This window comes from Eumetopias jubatus, unplaced genomic scaffold (assembly GCF_037043125.1).
Source record: "Eumetopias jubatus isolate StellerSeaLion01/CBP00866 unplaced genomic scaffold, mEumJub1_p1.0 scaffold_8, whole genome shotgun sequence".
Lineage (NCBI taxonomy): Eukaryota > Metazoa > Chordata > Mammalia > Carnivora > Otariidae > Eumetopias > Eumetopias jubatus.
The window spans coordinates 100997514-101013681 of record NW_028274814.1 but is presented as its reverse complement, the minus strand read 5'-3'; the positions used below and the strand labels follow the sequence as shown (position 1 = coordinate 101013681).

The 16168-nt window shown below is 35.2% G+C and overlaps 1 protein-coding gene and 1 non-coding gene across 8 annotated transcripts in view; both read left to right on the top strand.

The window, feature by feature from the left end:
- The window catches only part of OSBPL8 (oxysterol binding protein like 8), a 160146-nt gene that overhangs the window by 101394 nt on the left and 42584 nt on the right, over window positions 1–16168 (top strand). For all 7 annotated transcript variants that reach the window (XM_028105402.2, XM_028105403.2, XM_028105400.2 and 4 more), the window contains one exon: window positions 14295–14365. In XM_028105402.2, the coding sequence (XP_027961203.1) occupies window positions 14295–14365 (71 nt within the window). The remainder of the gene's footprint in view (window positions 1–14294; window positions 14366–16168) is intronic.
- On the top strand, window positions 15331–15460 carry LOC114211083 (small nucleolar RNA SNORA41). The gene has a single exon (XR_003609654.1). It is a non-coding gene; the product is annotated as a small nucleolar RNA SNORA41 (small nucleolar RNA).

Genomic DNA, 16168 nt, shown 5'->3' with positions numbered 1-16168 from the left:
AGTTATTTGGGCATCTGACTCTTGATTTCAGCTTAGGTTTTGATCTCGGGGTCATAACATCAAGGCCCACGTCACTCTGCACTCAGTTGGTAGTCTGCTTGAGATCCTTTCCCTCTCCCCCCCCACTCATTCTCACCCTCTTTCTCAAATAAATATTTTTTTAAAAAACTCTTAATAAAGTATGGTTGAACTGTCAACAAAATAAGGGAATTGGTAGGTGGGGCAGAATTACGGAGAGTGGGAATCCAGAGAGGTGATGAGTTCTGAAGGCAGCATTTGTCCTGACTAGCACTTGTTACTTTCTGAAGTTCTACAGCTTGAGTTTAATGAGAAAAAGGGAGAAAAGTCCTGTGGCCCATTCATGATGGAAATTTGGATTGGCGATCTCTCCATGTGAAATTAGGAGTCCTTCTTAGTTAAAAAAGGAAACAAACACACCTGAAAAACATAGCCATAGAGGAAGATGCTGGTGTTAATGCCTATCTTGGTTGTGACTCCAGGTAGAATGGGGAGAGAGGGACTCTTCTTTGAGAAGCAAAAACATATACTCCTGTGTAGGCTTGGGGACAGAACTCATCCTATCTCTGTGGCAAAAACAAAAACACCCCTCAGTTTAGTTTAAAATGATCTTTTCCCAAGTGTCTGGAAGAATTGACACAGATACTTGTTAGAGGAGAGGTTTAAACATACGCCTCCAAAAATTGATTTTTAGTTATGATCTCATACATAAACAAAACAAGAAGTTAGCATTATGATGTGGAAAAATCAGTAAAGACATGAAGTAACAAGCCACCATCAGAGAGAATCTGCATAAACTACCTACCATCCAGACCAACATCTGTACCAATTAGAATTATAAATGCCAGAATGTGATTTAATGGGTTAAAGGCAATATTGAAAGATAATGCTGGGAACCTTTCAGAAGGATGAAAGAGAACCTGGGTGACTCATTCACTTAAGTGTCTGACTCTGGATTTTGGCTCAGGTCATGATCTCAGGGTCATGAGATCGAGCCCCACATTGGGCTCCATGTTCAGCACAGAGTCTGCTTGGGAGTCTCTTGCTTCTTCTTCCTCTGCCCCTCCCCTTGTGTGTGCATGCTCTCTCTCTCTCTTAATAAATAAATAAAATCTTTAAAATAAAAAGGATGAAAGACAACAACTCTCTGATTAAGGAGGACTCACAGTTCCCAAGCAGGAATTCTAAACAGTAATAGTTTTATTTTTTTTAAGATTCTATTTATTTATTTGAGAGAGAGGGAGAGCGCAGAGGGAGAGTGAGAGGGAGAAGCAAACCCCACTGAGCAGAGAGCCTGATGCAGGACTTGATCCCAGGACCCTGAGATCATGACCTGAGCCGAAAGCAGATGCTTAACCAACTGAGCCACCCAGGAGCCCTAAACAGTAATAGTTTTAATGCTGATACTTGACAAGAAGGAGGGCTGAAAAGTAATGAATTAAGTAAGCATTTATTTTTTTTTTAAAGATTTTATTTATTCATTTGAGAGAGAGAGAGAATGAGAGAGAGCCCATGAGAGGGGTTAGGGTCAGAGGGAGAAGCAGACCCCCTGCCGAGCAGGAAGCCCGATGCAGGACTCGATCCACGGACTCCAGGATCATGACCTGAGCCAAAGGCAGTCGCTCAACCAACTGAGCCACCCAGGCGCCCTTAAGTAAGCATTTAACTTAGTGTTAGAAAAGTAATAGAATAAACCCAAAGTAAATAGAAGGAAGGAAATAATAAAGATATGAGAATAGATATAGGTGAGAGCAAGAAAGACAAAGTTGGTTGTTTGAAAAGGCCAATAAAAATTATCAAAACTTGAGCAAGACTAAGGGAAATAAACATTAGGAATAAAAAGACAACTAAAAATATAGGCAGATGTTTGAAAGATAATATAAACTCTAGCCAATAAATTTGAAAAATTAGATGAACAAATTTTTAGAATGATCGTACTTCCCAAAATTTATTCAGTAATAGGAAATTCTAGTGATTTTTGTACTCTAATTAGTAGTATAGATTATCTTTACAGAGACATCATAGGCCAAGATAGATTTACAAACAAGTTCTGCTGAACATTTAGGGAAAAATATAACTCCAATCTCACCCTAGAACTGTATTTCATTAATTCTGAAAAAGTACCCCTGCTCCTACTTTAACATCTCTGAAATTGGGTTAGATCTTTCTTTTTTTTTTCCTGTGGGGGAGGGGAAAGTGATGGGGGGCAGAGGCAGAGGGAGAGAGAGACTCTTAAACAGACTCCATGCTGGGGCAGGGGGGCTCGGTTTCTTGGTTTTGGCTCAGGTCATGATCTCGTGGTTGTGGGATTGAGTCCCGAGGTGGGCTTTGTGCCCAGCTGAGTCAGCTTCAGATTCTCTCTCCCTCTTCCTCTCTCTCTCTCTCTCTCTCTCTCTCAAATAAAAATCTTTTTAAAATCTATGATGTCATTTAACACACAGATTAAAGAAGAAAAACTATGTTATCCCATTAATAAAATGTATTTGAAAATGTTAACATCCGTTCATGATACAAAATTTTTTAGCAAATTAGAAATGGAAGGGAACTCTTTCTTAACCTTGTAAAGTTAGAATTAGGAACAAAGGTGTGTACCATCTACACTTCATTTCAGCATCGTACTTGAAATTTAGTGAATAAGGGTAAAAAGAAATAAAAAGTAAAGGAGCAAAAAATTTTATTTGTAGTTAGTATAGTTGTTTATACAGAAGCTCTCCCAAATACACAGATAAATTATTAAAGTTATTAAGAAATTACTGGATACGTGTTAACTATGGTTGTATGTACCAGTAACAAGTGATTAGAAAAATGCAGTTCAAAAAATACCACTTAAAGTAACAGAAAGTAAGGTACATAACAATAAGTCTAATCTAACATAGTATCTTTATGTAGAAAAGTGTAACACTAAGATGGTGTATTCTCAATAAATGGAGAGACATACCATGTTTCCAGTAGGAAAAATCAATATTATTAGTGTGTCAGTTCTCAAATTGATTTTATCTGTTGAAGGTATTTTGAATCCGTATCTCAACAGGGTTTTTTCATGGTACTTCATAAGATTATCCTTAGTCTAGGGAGAACGAAGGGCAAAGAAGAGTCAAAACCCTCCTGAAGAAGCAGAGCCAGGCAAGGGTCAGGGGCTATTTAATACTTACCGTAATGCTCCAGTGAGTAAGACAGGAGGTGTTGGTGCTGAAATAGAGACAAATGAAACACCAACAACAGAGACTTAGAAATAATGTTACTCATTAGAGTTCTACATGACACTGTAGCAAAAGCAAAAGTACGGAAAAACAGTAAAAAAGGTCAGTCCTTTTCAGGGAGGCAGCAGTGACTAAGCAGAGCACAGGTTTTTATGGCAGTGAAGATGCTCTGTATGATACTCTAATGATAGCTACATGTCATTATGCATTTGTCCAAACCCATGGCATGTACAACATTAAAAAGTGAGCCCTAAGATAAACTATGGAATTTGAGTGATTATGATATGTCAACATAGGTTCACAATTAGAACAAATGTACTGGTCTGGTCAGGAGAATTGATAATAGGGGAGGCCATGCATATATGGAGGCGGGGGTATATGGGAGATCTCTGTACCTTCCTCTCAATTTTGCTGTGAACCTGAAACTGCTCTAAAAAATAAAATCTTTCTTTTTTTTAAAGATTTTGTTTATAATTTGACAGCGAGAGAGGGAACACAAGCAGGGGGAGTGGGAGAGGGAGAAGCAGGCTTCCCGCGGGGCAGGGAGCCCAGTGCGGGGCTCGATCCCAGGACCCTGGGACCATGACCTGAGCCGAAGGCAGACGCTTAACGACTGAGCCACCCAGGTGCCCCAGAAATAAAATCTTAAAAAAAAAAAAAAAAAAAAGGTAGAACATTTCAGTGTACTGGAAGTGTACTCACCTTATGCAAACATCATGGCATGGGGGAACAGAGAAGAAACTTCATCAGCATGCTGTCAAGACAAGCCAAAGTCAGAAAAAATTGGGCAGAGTTCCCCCAGTTTGTCCTTGGTTTACAAAGAGATGGTACAGTGGTAGGGGACATTTTGGGTGATGGCAGCTCTTTTATATTGATTATCCTGTTTCCTGTATCCCATGCATTCTTACTGCTGCTGTCACTTTTTGGTAGAATACAATTCTAGTACAGCCATTCCCAAGTGGGGTCGTATGAGGGAAGTAAGGCCTGTAGAAAATAATTTAAGTGAGTATTTTCTCAGTTCTCCCAAGGATTATGGTGCATGGGTAGAGCCATTATAGATGTATGCAAGAAAAGGTTAATTCATTTTGAAAAGTGGATGTTTCAATGCAGTGAGCCTAATGAATCCCAGGTGAGAAGGACTGCTCTAGTAAATTATTTGAAAATACTCATGGAAAGTAAGTTTTAGACCTTACATGTCTAAAAATACCTTTATTTTACCCTAATATGTAATTGATAGTTTGGCTGGGTATGGAATTTTAAGTTGGAAGTCATTTTCCTTCTAATTTTGAAAGCACTGCTTATATTTTGGTCCTGATTCTGGAATTACTGGTGATGTCAATAGCTTATCTGATTCCTGATCTAGAGGAAATTGGTGTAATGAATTATCTGCAAAAGGATTCTTTGGTATAAATAGGGCTGGTTCTCAGTTTTTGCCATTGCTGGTTTGTGATTCAGCTTTCTGGGATAATGCAAGACAGTGACTACTTGTTAATCTCATGTTTTCCAATGTCAAATATGTGTTGTTGTTATGTCCTATCCTGGATCCATACTTGTGGAATACGTACCCATACTTTATATTTTTAAGGAATTACCCCTTTCTTATAATTTTAGTTTTAGAAGAGAACACATTAGGTTAGTGTCTTCCTTCTGCCATTTTAACCTGAAACCTTTCTAAATTTTACATATATTATCCAGTTTCATCCTAATAACAATCTGATAATATAGGTAATATTATTAGCATTTTATAGATGAGGAAACAGAGACCCACAGAAATTAACATAATTGCTAAAGTGCATCCAGCTGGGATTTGAACCCAGGCAGTTTAATTTCAAATCCTGCGTAACCATTAACACAACAATGCCTTGAGAGTCAAGCACCACTGCATGAATTATAATTATTTCTCTCTTGTTTATAATTAATGGTCATTTATATTTCATGACATGGAGAAAAGCAAAACAAACAAAACAACCCAATTCCCTGTTGTAGTTATTATCAACTGTAAACTTATTTTTACCATTATTTGATTTTTGAAATGCCTTTGCCCATAAAGAACGTTACATAAAGGAAATTAATTTGTTAAGTGTACTTTCTAGTAAAGAGAAACAGACTTAGATTATATAGGATGTTATTGTATAGGAGTGGAGAAATAGCCTTGAAATGTATGCAGAATAGTGGGAAGGAAACTGAGATCGTATAGTAAGGTTCCTATAAAAATGAACCACTGTCAGTTGAAATTTTAATGGTAGTTATAAAGAGATAGCATAGAGTATAAATTTGGCTATTGGCACTTTACTGTTAGATTTAGTAATGTGAGATCATACCAGTAACTTAGTTTTAACCTAGTAAAGAAAGATATTCTATTTGTTATTGTGATAATAAAGCTGCATTTTTCTTTAAGTAGAGTTTTAAGTGGAAAATCCTTATTGGTAGATGATATATTTTGAAAAGTTTAAATGCATTGAACAGGAACTACAGTAGCTCCTATCTGTTTCAAGATAACATGTGTTAGAGCACTCAGCATTATTGTGGTGTCTTTTCAGTCATCCTTCTGGACTGGTTTGCATTAACATTGTCTTAATGACTCATATATCTTTGCTAGAGGTAAAACTTAAATATTTATTTTCCACTTTAGCTGTTAGAATCCATAAAAATTGTACTTGAAAGAATATCTTTCCTTATGAATTCTTAAACATGGCTGAGGCACGCAGTGGAGTAGATATAGATCTAGAGGCTTCAGGAAAGATAAACAGTGTTATATTTATATCCATTTATGAGGTAAGCAAAAACTGGAAAGAATCGGAAGAGGTGGGAAGTGTGGCAGATACTACAAAAACATAACGGATGTGAGAAGGGGTTGCATTTTACTTCATCCTGAATCTCTAAGTATTGATCTTGCTTTGTTTTTACTAAAGCAGCAACTTAGTTCAGGGCATTGCTGGTTTGATAAAAAGGTAAAACATTAGTAGAATTGCCTTTCTTATTTATCAGTTCATTAAAAAAAAAAAACCCAACAACCCACTAGCAAGGCTTAATGCCTTTTCTGTTTATTGCTGATGTGACAGTCTCTGGTCCTTCTCCTTTGCTGTTAAATGTGTGTGTCCTTTGTTTGTGCTGGTGGGTTTCACTACATTTGGACGTGAGAGAAAAGCCTCTCATTGCCATACTGATCTAATTAGCCTTCTGGGCGAACATATACGTTAAATAGACCTTCTAAGCCATGAAAGAAGAGAGCTCACAACAACGTAGATTTTCTTCCTGTACTGTGGTTTCGCCTGTTTTATTTCCTCCACGAATTGATGGCCGAAAGCTTGTCCGGAATGCTTCATTTGGAGGATACAATGAACTTTCTCCTTCGTTGCCAGGTTTGTTTGTTTAATCTTGCATTCTTTTCTTAATTTCTTGCAGGCTTTTCATTAAACTAGATATTCCAACATCTTAAAACTGCTTTCATTTAAATGAAACAGATTCTGTAGTGAAAGGTCCAGTTTTAGTGACTACTGCTATATGGCTTGGCTTTTCCATGTTTTCTCTTAAATTCTCTTAAGCCCAAACTTGAGAACTAGTGATTCAGTGAATTACAAATCTTGCATTGCTGATAGCATGAATTTTTGCTTTAATTATAGAAATAAATATTATAACCCTTGGATAAAATTAAAACCTTTTCTGGACTTGAGATAAATGTAAAATTCTGTAAATAAGCAGATTAATCTGAGGTTTTTGCAGATGAAACCCAGATATTTAATATTGATAGTAACTATGTTAAAATTGCTGTTTAGTTTAAGCTTTAATAGTTCAAGTCCTGACTAAAGTGAAGTTTTCTGTCCAAGTATAATTTTTGAAATAGCCTTCTTGTTGTTAGATGTGTCTTCGTATAATTAGTTTGTGCTAGGAAATTGTTATTTTTAAGGTAACAATTTTAAAATGAAATTAGGCATTTGACGGCTATGATTCAGACATTAAATAATCAGTTAATGAAATAGGTCTTTAATTGTATGAAAAAGATTTATTATAGCAAATATTTGGATATATATTTTAAAATATTTTAAAATCTCTATTTTCCATTCAAAATTTAAATTGCAACATAATTTTGTCTAGTTTTGAGGCTATATTTTTCTTTTAAAATGAAAATATTCTTTCAATACTCATGGCAAAGAAATCACTGAAACTGGTGCTTGCTTTAACCATCTCTAGATTTTTCTGACACTTATGTTTTGTTAAATTTGAATTATGTTTTCTGCTTTCACACTAACATTTATTCTTGGCTTTTAATGAATATTCATGCTGATAGGTGGTATATGCACTATTTTGAGATAGTGAAACACCGAATAGATGGTGCTACCTGGAAAATTAAATAAATTGTTATAAATATATTGATTTCATTTTCTTTTCTGACAATGTTTTCACAGAAGAATTGGGAACCATAGTCCTGAACTGTTGCCTAAGTAGCATAAGCTATAAACAGCATTCATAATCTGTATTTCATCTTCTCAGTATAGCATGGTTACTATCATGCTTCTTATGTTCTCAAAATGGTGTACATTTTAGTATTTGTCTTTGTTCAGAAGTGTCTTTGAAAATACAACATGCTGAAAAATTTTAAAGTTGTTAAATACTCTATTTGCTTTTACAATGTGACTTAGTTCCATTTCTGTGTGTGTTTCTGTATTTTATTTTTTAAGTTAGCAAGCTTGTAGCAGATGTTTGCTGACATTCATGCAGTGATTCTACTTAATATTAAAGAATAATCATGTGACTCTACTAAACAACAGAAAACTTCACTTTTATTAAAAGTTTGCTATTTACTTAATTAGGTAACTAAAGGCAGAATTGTCAGTTTCTCTTGTCAAAGAATATATTGAAGGTCACCCTGGATTGATTTATTTGAATGGAAAAGTAAATGGTTGGCTTTGTTTTCTAATTCTTGAAATAAAATCATATTCATAGGGATGCTTCCATATCCCCGTTTTTACAACCAACAGTTGTACTGCAACCAGCCATGATAGAAAGCTCTTTATGTTGCATTTTATAAGCTAAGAAATAGAATGGAATTAGGTACTTCAGAGAAGTGGCTTTTATGTTGTTGTTTTTCCAGTTAAAAAATAAAACATATTTCTTCTGGGACCTTTCATTGTACTGAAAAAAATTTTAGATGCATTTGTTTTTACCTGACATTATTAGAGGAGATGTTCTACGTTAGTGATATTGAAAGATCATTTTGCCTTACTACTTTGAACATAACCTTCTTTTCATTTTAGTTTCCTTAGGAAAAAATTACTTTTTTGTCCTTCTACCTGAAGAAATATATTGGTTTGGCCTTTTTCTTTATGATGATCTATAATATAGAAATGGTACCACCTGCCCATGTATTTCCAATAACACCATAGTGCTTTTTTTTTTTTTTTTTTTTTTAAGTTCATGTCTGCTTATCTGTTTCTTTCCGCCATCTCAGGTATAACTTCTAGATATGCTTATTGCACCGATCTCTAGAATAGTACCAGAAAATTGGAGTAAATAAACTTTGAGCAAATGAATCACTTATGGGCAAACTGTGTGAGCTTTAGTGCACAGATAGGTTTCTTTTTTAGTATATTTTGACTCTCAGAGTTTTTTTTTTTTAGTACAATTTCTTGATTCTTGGCTATGTTCATTATAGTTAATATTAGTGTAGCTATATTTGTAAATACATTTTAGCAAGACTGAAGCAGCATAAAGCTTGCTTTATTATATCTAAACATTATTGAATCAAATTTACTGCGGAAGTATATGAAAAGGTTATACCTTGTCAATTATGATAGCACTTGTATTCTGTTAACAAATTAGAACTTAGGGACACGGTGTTAATTTATTTAGGGATAATATTCCATTGGGTTAGTAGGAGGAAGTAAACTGTGTATTACTACACTACTTAAAAATATTTTTGTGACCACACATTTAGGGAACACTTTCTTAAGACCAAAAAGCACTAACCATTAAAGAATGAGATGGCTAAATTTGACTACCTTAAAATTGAGTGGTTTATAAAAAAAAAATGCAGGTAATAAAAAGACAAGAATAGGGAGTTATTTGTAACATATAGCTGGCAAAGGACCGGTATCTGGAATACATCAAGAATTCCTATATAAATCAATAAGAAAAAGATAGACTATGTGCATATATATACTATATGTATATTTTAATGCACAAAAGATTAGGGTTCCTGGGTGGCTCAGTCAGTTAAGCATCTGACTCCTGGTTTTGGCTCAGGTCATGATCTCATGGGTTGTGGGATTGAGCCCCTTGTCAGGCTCCATGCTCTGCAGGGAGCCTGCTTAAAGATTCTCTCCCTCTGCTCCTCCCCCTGGGTGTGCGAGCGCATGCATGTGTGCACTCTGTCAAATCTTTAAAAAAAAATAAATGCACAAAGGATCTGAGGAGGTGCTTCACAAAGAGAAAGTTAAAATGGCTAATTAACATGAGAAAGTGCTCAACATCATTAATAGTCAGGGACATGCAAACTAGAAGCTCATTATACCATTGATATACACATCCCAGAGATTAGCAGAAATATTAAAAGTTTGTCAATATTGATGTTACCATGATATGGAGAAAGGAGAACTCTTACTATTAGTAGAAAAATAAACAATTTGGTATCCTTAAAGTTGAAGAACACATATACTATAACCCAGGAATTCTAGAATTTAAAGAAACTCACAGGTAGGTGTGTGTATGTGTGTGTATGTATATATATATATATATATATATATATCATATATATATATATGTCTACCAGGATATACTTCCAAGAATATTTGTGGCACCATTGTTTATAAGAGGGACAAATTAGGAACAACCCAAATGTTTATCTACAATAGATGGATAAATAGTGGTATAGTTATGCAGTGGGATTCTAATCTGCAATAAAAATGAGTGAAATACCGGCTTGACATGCTGGTAAAGAATGTTTGCAAAAGTCAATATAAATTGCCCTTGAGAAGATTAGATTGTGATCAAGAATGGTGCTGAAGTGGGGAGGATCTTATGGGATTTTGACATTTTTTTTTTTATTTGGGTGGTGGTTATGCCAGTATTCACTGTATACATTAAATTATACATATTTTATGCATTTTCTGAAGCTGTTCTATATTTTATGTATTTAATAAAATAATTACAAATAACAGTGGAGTCCAGTTTTGTTAATTTTTGGATCAAAATACCAAATTTTTATGTTTGAAAGGGTGAATAAGGATTAGACCTTTCTTTTCAGGAATTCACAGTCAAGTATGGAATATGAACATGAAAACAAATAATTGAAGTATATTGTGATAAATGGGGTAGTACAAATATGTATGAAATGCTATATATGTCAGAGAAGGGAGCTATGCCTACACAGTCAGAGCAAGGCCACCCTAGAAGAGGTGGCCTTTGGTCTTGAGAGGCACCTAGCATTCTAAAAATAGCATGAATTTTAAAGTTAGACCTAAGTTTGAATTAGCTCTGATACTTACTGACATTAGTCAAGTTACTTAATTTCTGTGAACCTTGGCTTTTTCAGTTATATAAAATACAGTTAATATGTGGGGTTTTTTTGTGGTGTTTTAAAAAAACTAGTAGGTAAAGCATCTAGCATAGTGTCGTAATCACACATGTTCTTACAAATGGATATTGGTTCCTTTATTGTTTTCATTAATATGTTAATTATTATTATTGTTGAATTAATAAGGATTAGGTGCAAAATAAGTTAAAGGGATATAGACTTAGTGAGGAAAGATGCCAAAGCAGGAAAGGTCTAATAAACTGGAAGAATAGAGAAGGCTATCTGAGTTTTTATTTATTTTTTTATTGAGGCATAACTTACATATAGTTAAATGCCCAACCTCTTGAATTTTAAGTTACATATAGACCCATGTAACCACTTCCCAGATCCACAGAAGAGTGCCTCTTGGCCCCTCCCAGTCAGTTCCTTTTACCAACAAAGGTAAACTGTAACAACCTCTATCCCTATAGATCAGGTTTGCCAGTTCCTGAACTGTATATAAATGGAGTCATACAGTATGTGCTTTTTTTTTTTTAAATGGAAAGACATGACTTTTTTCGCTCAGTATTGTGTCTGTTGTTTTCTGTAGTAGTAATTGGTTCTTTTAATTAGTACTACATTGCTGTGTAACATTCCATTGTGCAAATATATTCATTTATTCAACCTTAATAACCATCTGAGTTGGCTTCAGACTTTGGCTATTATGAATAAAGCTGCTGTGAACATTTTTGTATCTTTGATGAATATACACAACCATTTCTGTTGGGTATATCTAGGATTAGAATTGCTTTGTGTTAGAATATCCATAAATTCCGCTTTAGTACGTACTTTCAAATAGTTTTCCAAAATGGGTTATGCCGCATTATACTCTCATCAGTGGTGAATAGAGTTCCAGTTGCTCCACATTCTAATCTGTACTTGAAAGGTAGTATCCCTTTAATTTTAGACATTTTGATGAGGATATAGGTTTCTGTATCATTGAGGCAGTTGGGAGGATAGTAGGAAGAGAATTTACTACCTAAAATCACTACCAAGCAAACTTGGTAAAAGCCCGCTCAGCTTCTACCCTGCTTCTCCCTCTGACCCTCTTCCCTCTTGAGGTCTCTGTCTCTCATTCTCTCTCTCTCAAATAAATAAATAAAATTAAAAGTCATGATCTGAAATTGCTCTGCATTATTAATAATGGTCAATAATGTGTTAGATGCTTCAGAATTTTGTCTACAAATACCACTTTTTTAAAAAATAGAGGAGTAATTTTAAAGTAATTTTGAATCTCCACACATGGTAGAAAATAATAATTCATTAATATTAAGAATTATTATAGGGGCTGCGCCTGGGTCACTCAGTTGGTTAGGCGTCTGCCTTTGGCTCAGATCATGATCCCTGGGTCCTGGATTGAGCCCCACATCAGTCTCCCTGCTTGGTGGGGAGCCTGTTCCTCATTCTCCCTCTGCCACTCCCCCTGCTTGTGCTTGCTCTCTCTCTGTCAAATAAATAAAATCTTAAAAAAAAAAAAAAATTCTCCCTTGCCCTCTGTCCCTCCCCCCCATGCTCATGTGCTCTCTAAAATAAATAAATCTTAAAAAAGAATTACTTATTATAAAATGTTACTACTGTAAATAAATATTTTAGAATTTTTAAACTGAATTAAGTAACTTTGGTTTGCTTTAAAGTCTAAAATTTTGGTAAGTTATTTAAAATTTCATGCTGCATTTATGAAATAGTTTTGTTTCCCCCTAGTAGTGGGATTGAGTGATCCTCCTTACCAGAGTTGGGGGGTGGGAAGATACCTTTTTCATATTACAGAAAACAATTCAATAAAATCTCTGGATTAGGAAATTGGAATGGATTTGTTTTTAGCTAATAAAAGTCAAATAGAGAAAAATGGTATTAATATGTTAGAAATGATTTTTAAATGCTTCAGGCACTGGTGCTACTGATGATTTTTTAAGTGCTGCTTTATGAATAATTATGTATGTATTTTTAATATAGGCTTTTATTGGACTTAGAACAAATTGTTATAGGGAAGAGTTAATAATACTTGCCCTCAAAAGTAGAAGGAACATCTTTAAATGGAGTACTGCTCCTTTTTTTAAAAAAATTTTTATTGTTATGTTAATCACCATACATTACATCATTAGTTTGAGTACTGCTCCTTTTATACCTGCCACACAAATTTCAGTATTAACATTTCTCTAATTGTACTCTTTTTTTTTAAGATTTTATTTATTTATTTGACAGATAGCAAGAGCAGGAACACAACCAGGGGTAGTCAGAGTGGGAGAAGCAGGCTTCCCACTGAGCAGGGATCCCAATGCGGGGCTTGATCCCAGGACCCTGGGATCATGACCCAAGCCGAAGGCAGATGCTCAACCAACTGAGCCACCCAGGCACTCCTCTCTAATTGTACTCTTAATAACATTAATCTGTTAATTGCTTTTGGCATAGTGTTATGTTAATGTGTTACATGACTGCAGGGATCTGTGCATGTTCATCCCAGTACATTCATGTATTTTAGATTCATTCTTTTAGAATTTGTATACAATAGTCAGTGCCGATGATCATCTTAAGAGTCAACGTGAATTGAATGTATACTATGTGGAAAATACGATGCTAAATACTTTCTAATGGATCCTCATTTAATTCTCACAAAAAGCACATTGTTAGGTTTTTCTTAAGTCTGTCCCTCAGTCTAGATTTTTCTCTAGTCCTTTATCACCAATTCTAGAATTGTTTCTGATTTGGCAAGAGATGTTAAAAATATGCTGGGTTGGTTCTTTCATTTAGGATTCTTCATTAGAAAAGAGTTCACTGGAGGGGCGCTTGGGTGGCTCAGTCAGTGGAGCAACCGACTCTTGGTTTCAGCTCAGGTCTTGATCTCAGGGTCCTGAGATCAAGCCCTGTCCACATTGGGCTCTGTACTCCGGGGGGGGGGGGGGGGCGGGAGTCTGCTTCTCTTTCTCTCTGTCTCTCTCTCAAAATAAATAAATCTTTTTTTTTTTAAAGATTTTTAAAAAAAAATTTTATTCATTTGAGGCACAGAGAGAGCAAAGAGCATGAGCAGGGGGAGAGGCAGAGGGAGAAGGAGAAGCAGGCTCCCTGCTGAGCCAGGAGCCCAACGTGGGGCTCGATCCCAGGACCCTGGGATCATGACCTGAGCTGAAGGCAGATGCTTAACCTACTGAGCCACCCAGGTGTCCCATAAATAACTAAATCTTAAAAGAAAAAAAAAGTCACTAGAATAAAAGCTCCATGAGGCCTGAGTTCATGAAAAGTGCCTTAGGAGCACATAAGAGAGGTATTTAGCTTGATGTTGATGGGTTCAGGAAAAGACTTCATTGCCTTTGTAAGCCTTAATTTATTCTAAAGAGTTATTGTACTACATATGATCCCTTAGAAGGGTTTTAAATATAATAGTTTAACACTGTATGTTTAGTCTAGGCTTTTGTACCAATATACATCAAATATAATGTATATTTGAAATTGGATGACTTACATGCATTTGCTTCTTAATGCCTGTATGCTATATAGTAATACTAAAATAATAACAATGTTTTTTAAAGGTTTTGAAAGAGGAAAGGAAGACATTTCTCAAAATAAAGATGAATCTTCACTTTCTATGTCAAAGAGCAAGGTAAGCATGTGTTGTCCCCAAATCCATGATTATGGCATTTTTCTAATATTTAAGAAGAAGAACAATAAAATTCTATCAGATTTTTATGGGATGTTTTTATGTTGGTATATCTAAATCATGCAGTATATATGAAAAAAGGAAAGTTCCACTGGGGTTGATGTCGGTCCTGTTGGTTACTTAGAAATACAGCCTATTGGTAACCAGTGTGTTCTCTCCAGAGTTATATTGCTTCTGATATGTCTGTTACCGTAGTACTTCTCAGACTGAGAGTTCCATTCGGAGAAGTTCTCAGGATTCCTTGTGTTTTGTTTTGTTTTGTTTTTTAACTCAAGTGTTTTGAGTTTATTTGAATGACAGTCAAAATACATACATTTTGGGGCACCTGGGGGGCTCAGGCGTTAAATGTCTGCCTTCAGCTCAGGTCATGATCCCGGGGTCCTGGGATCGAGCCCCGCATCGGGCTCCCTGCTCCGCGGGAAGCCTGCTTCTCCCTCTCTCCTCCCCCTGCTTGTGTTCCCTCTCTCACTGTGTCTCTCTCTGTCAAATAAATAAATAAAATCTTAAAAAAAAATACATTTTACCAGTTAAAGGCCAAAGGTCTCTTGCAGTAATGGCCTGCAATTGAAAGACATTTTCTTAGAATGAGATACAGTTTCTTAAATTAGTAATTCTCAAACTGGGATACTTGTACATATTTTTACTGTTGAGAACTTTTTCTTTAAGAGTATATATTCAAATTTGAGAAACACTATGTAATACATTGGTTTTCCTATGGGTTTGTAATTCACTATATTTGCTATAATTTGTTAAACAATTTGACTTCTGACTGTTATTTCAGGTCAGGTTCAATAGAAGAAGCTTTTGTTTGTGGAATCAAACTTCAGTGACTATCAGAAAATCTATTTCTTAAGCTAGTAAATTCTCTGCTGTTCTCAGCTACTGAGTGCTGCTACCCATTATTTTTCTGCCACAGCTCCTACTCTCTAGCTGTCCTTATGGTAGCAGTTATGGCATTCCACTGTGGGAAAGAAACTTACATGATTAAACACCTCTTCCTTAAGAAAATAGAAGCGGACATATGTATGACGAACAGAACATGAAAAAAACCTACATTTTTGTTTCCATTCATGGCAATGGTTGAGAAGAGTTGATTTTTTTAATGTATAATTTTATACACATTTTATCCACACTTTTCAAGTATTCATTACTTAAATATCTGTCATATGTGTAAAAGTACTTAGGATAGAAGTTTAATAGTACCGTGTGTATATATATATATATATATATAACATTCAAGTAAGAAATCCCTTGATCATTTTATGAGATGTGTAAAGAAAAAATAATTTATTTTGAGTCTTCAATAGCTAGAAATATAATGAAATCTATAGAACTTTTTAAAACCTGTTTTCAAGCAGTTACTACCAGAATTGGTGAATATGTGGTAGAACAGTATTCCTTCTCAGAAGTCTAAATACTTAAACTCCACACTTATATATCACAGCCACCTATATATAGTCTCTAAATTGGGGAGAGGGGAAGAGGGAGGGCAGGGAGCCTGAAAAGAAAATTTACATACCTTAATGAAGCAGGGTGGATTAATGAAAAAAAAAAAAAAGGCTTTGGAACTGTACTTTTAATAGCACCAATCATATTGGACTCTTTAAATTTAAATTAACTAAAATCAAATGAAATTAGAAGTTCCTCAGTTACACCAGCCATATCTCAAGTGCTCAGTAGCCACATATAGTATTTCTGTCATTCAGAAAGTTCTGCTGGACAGCACTGTTTTAAAGTCAAAAAAGC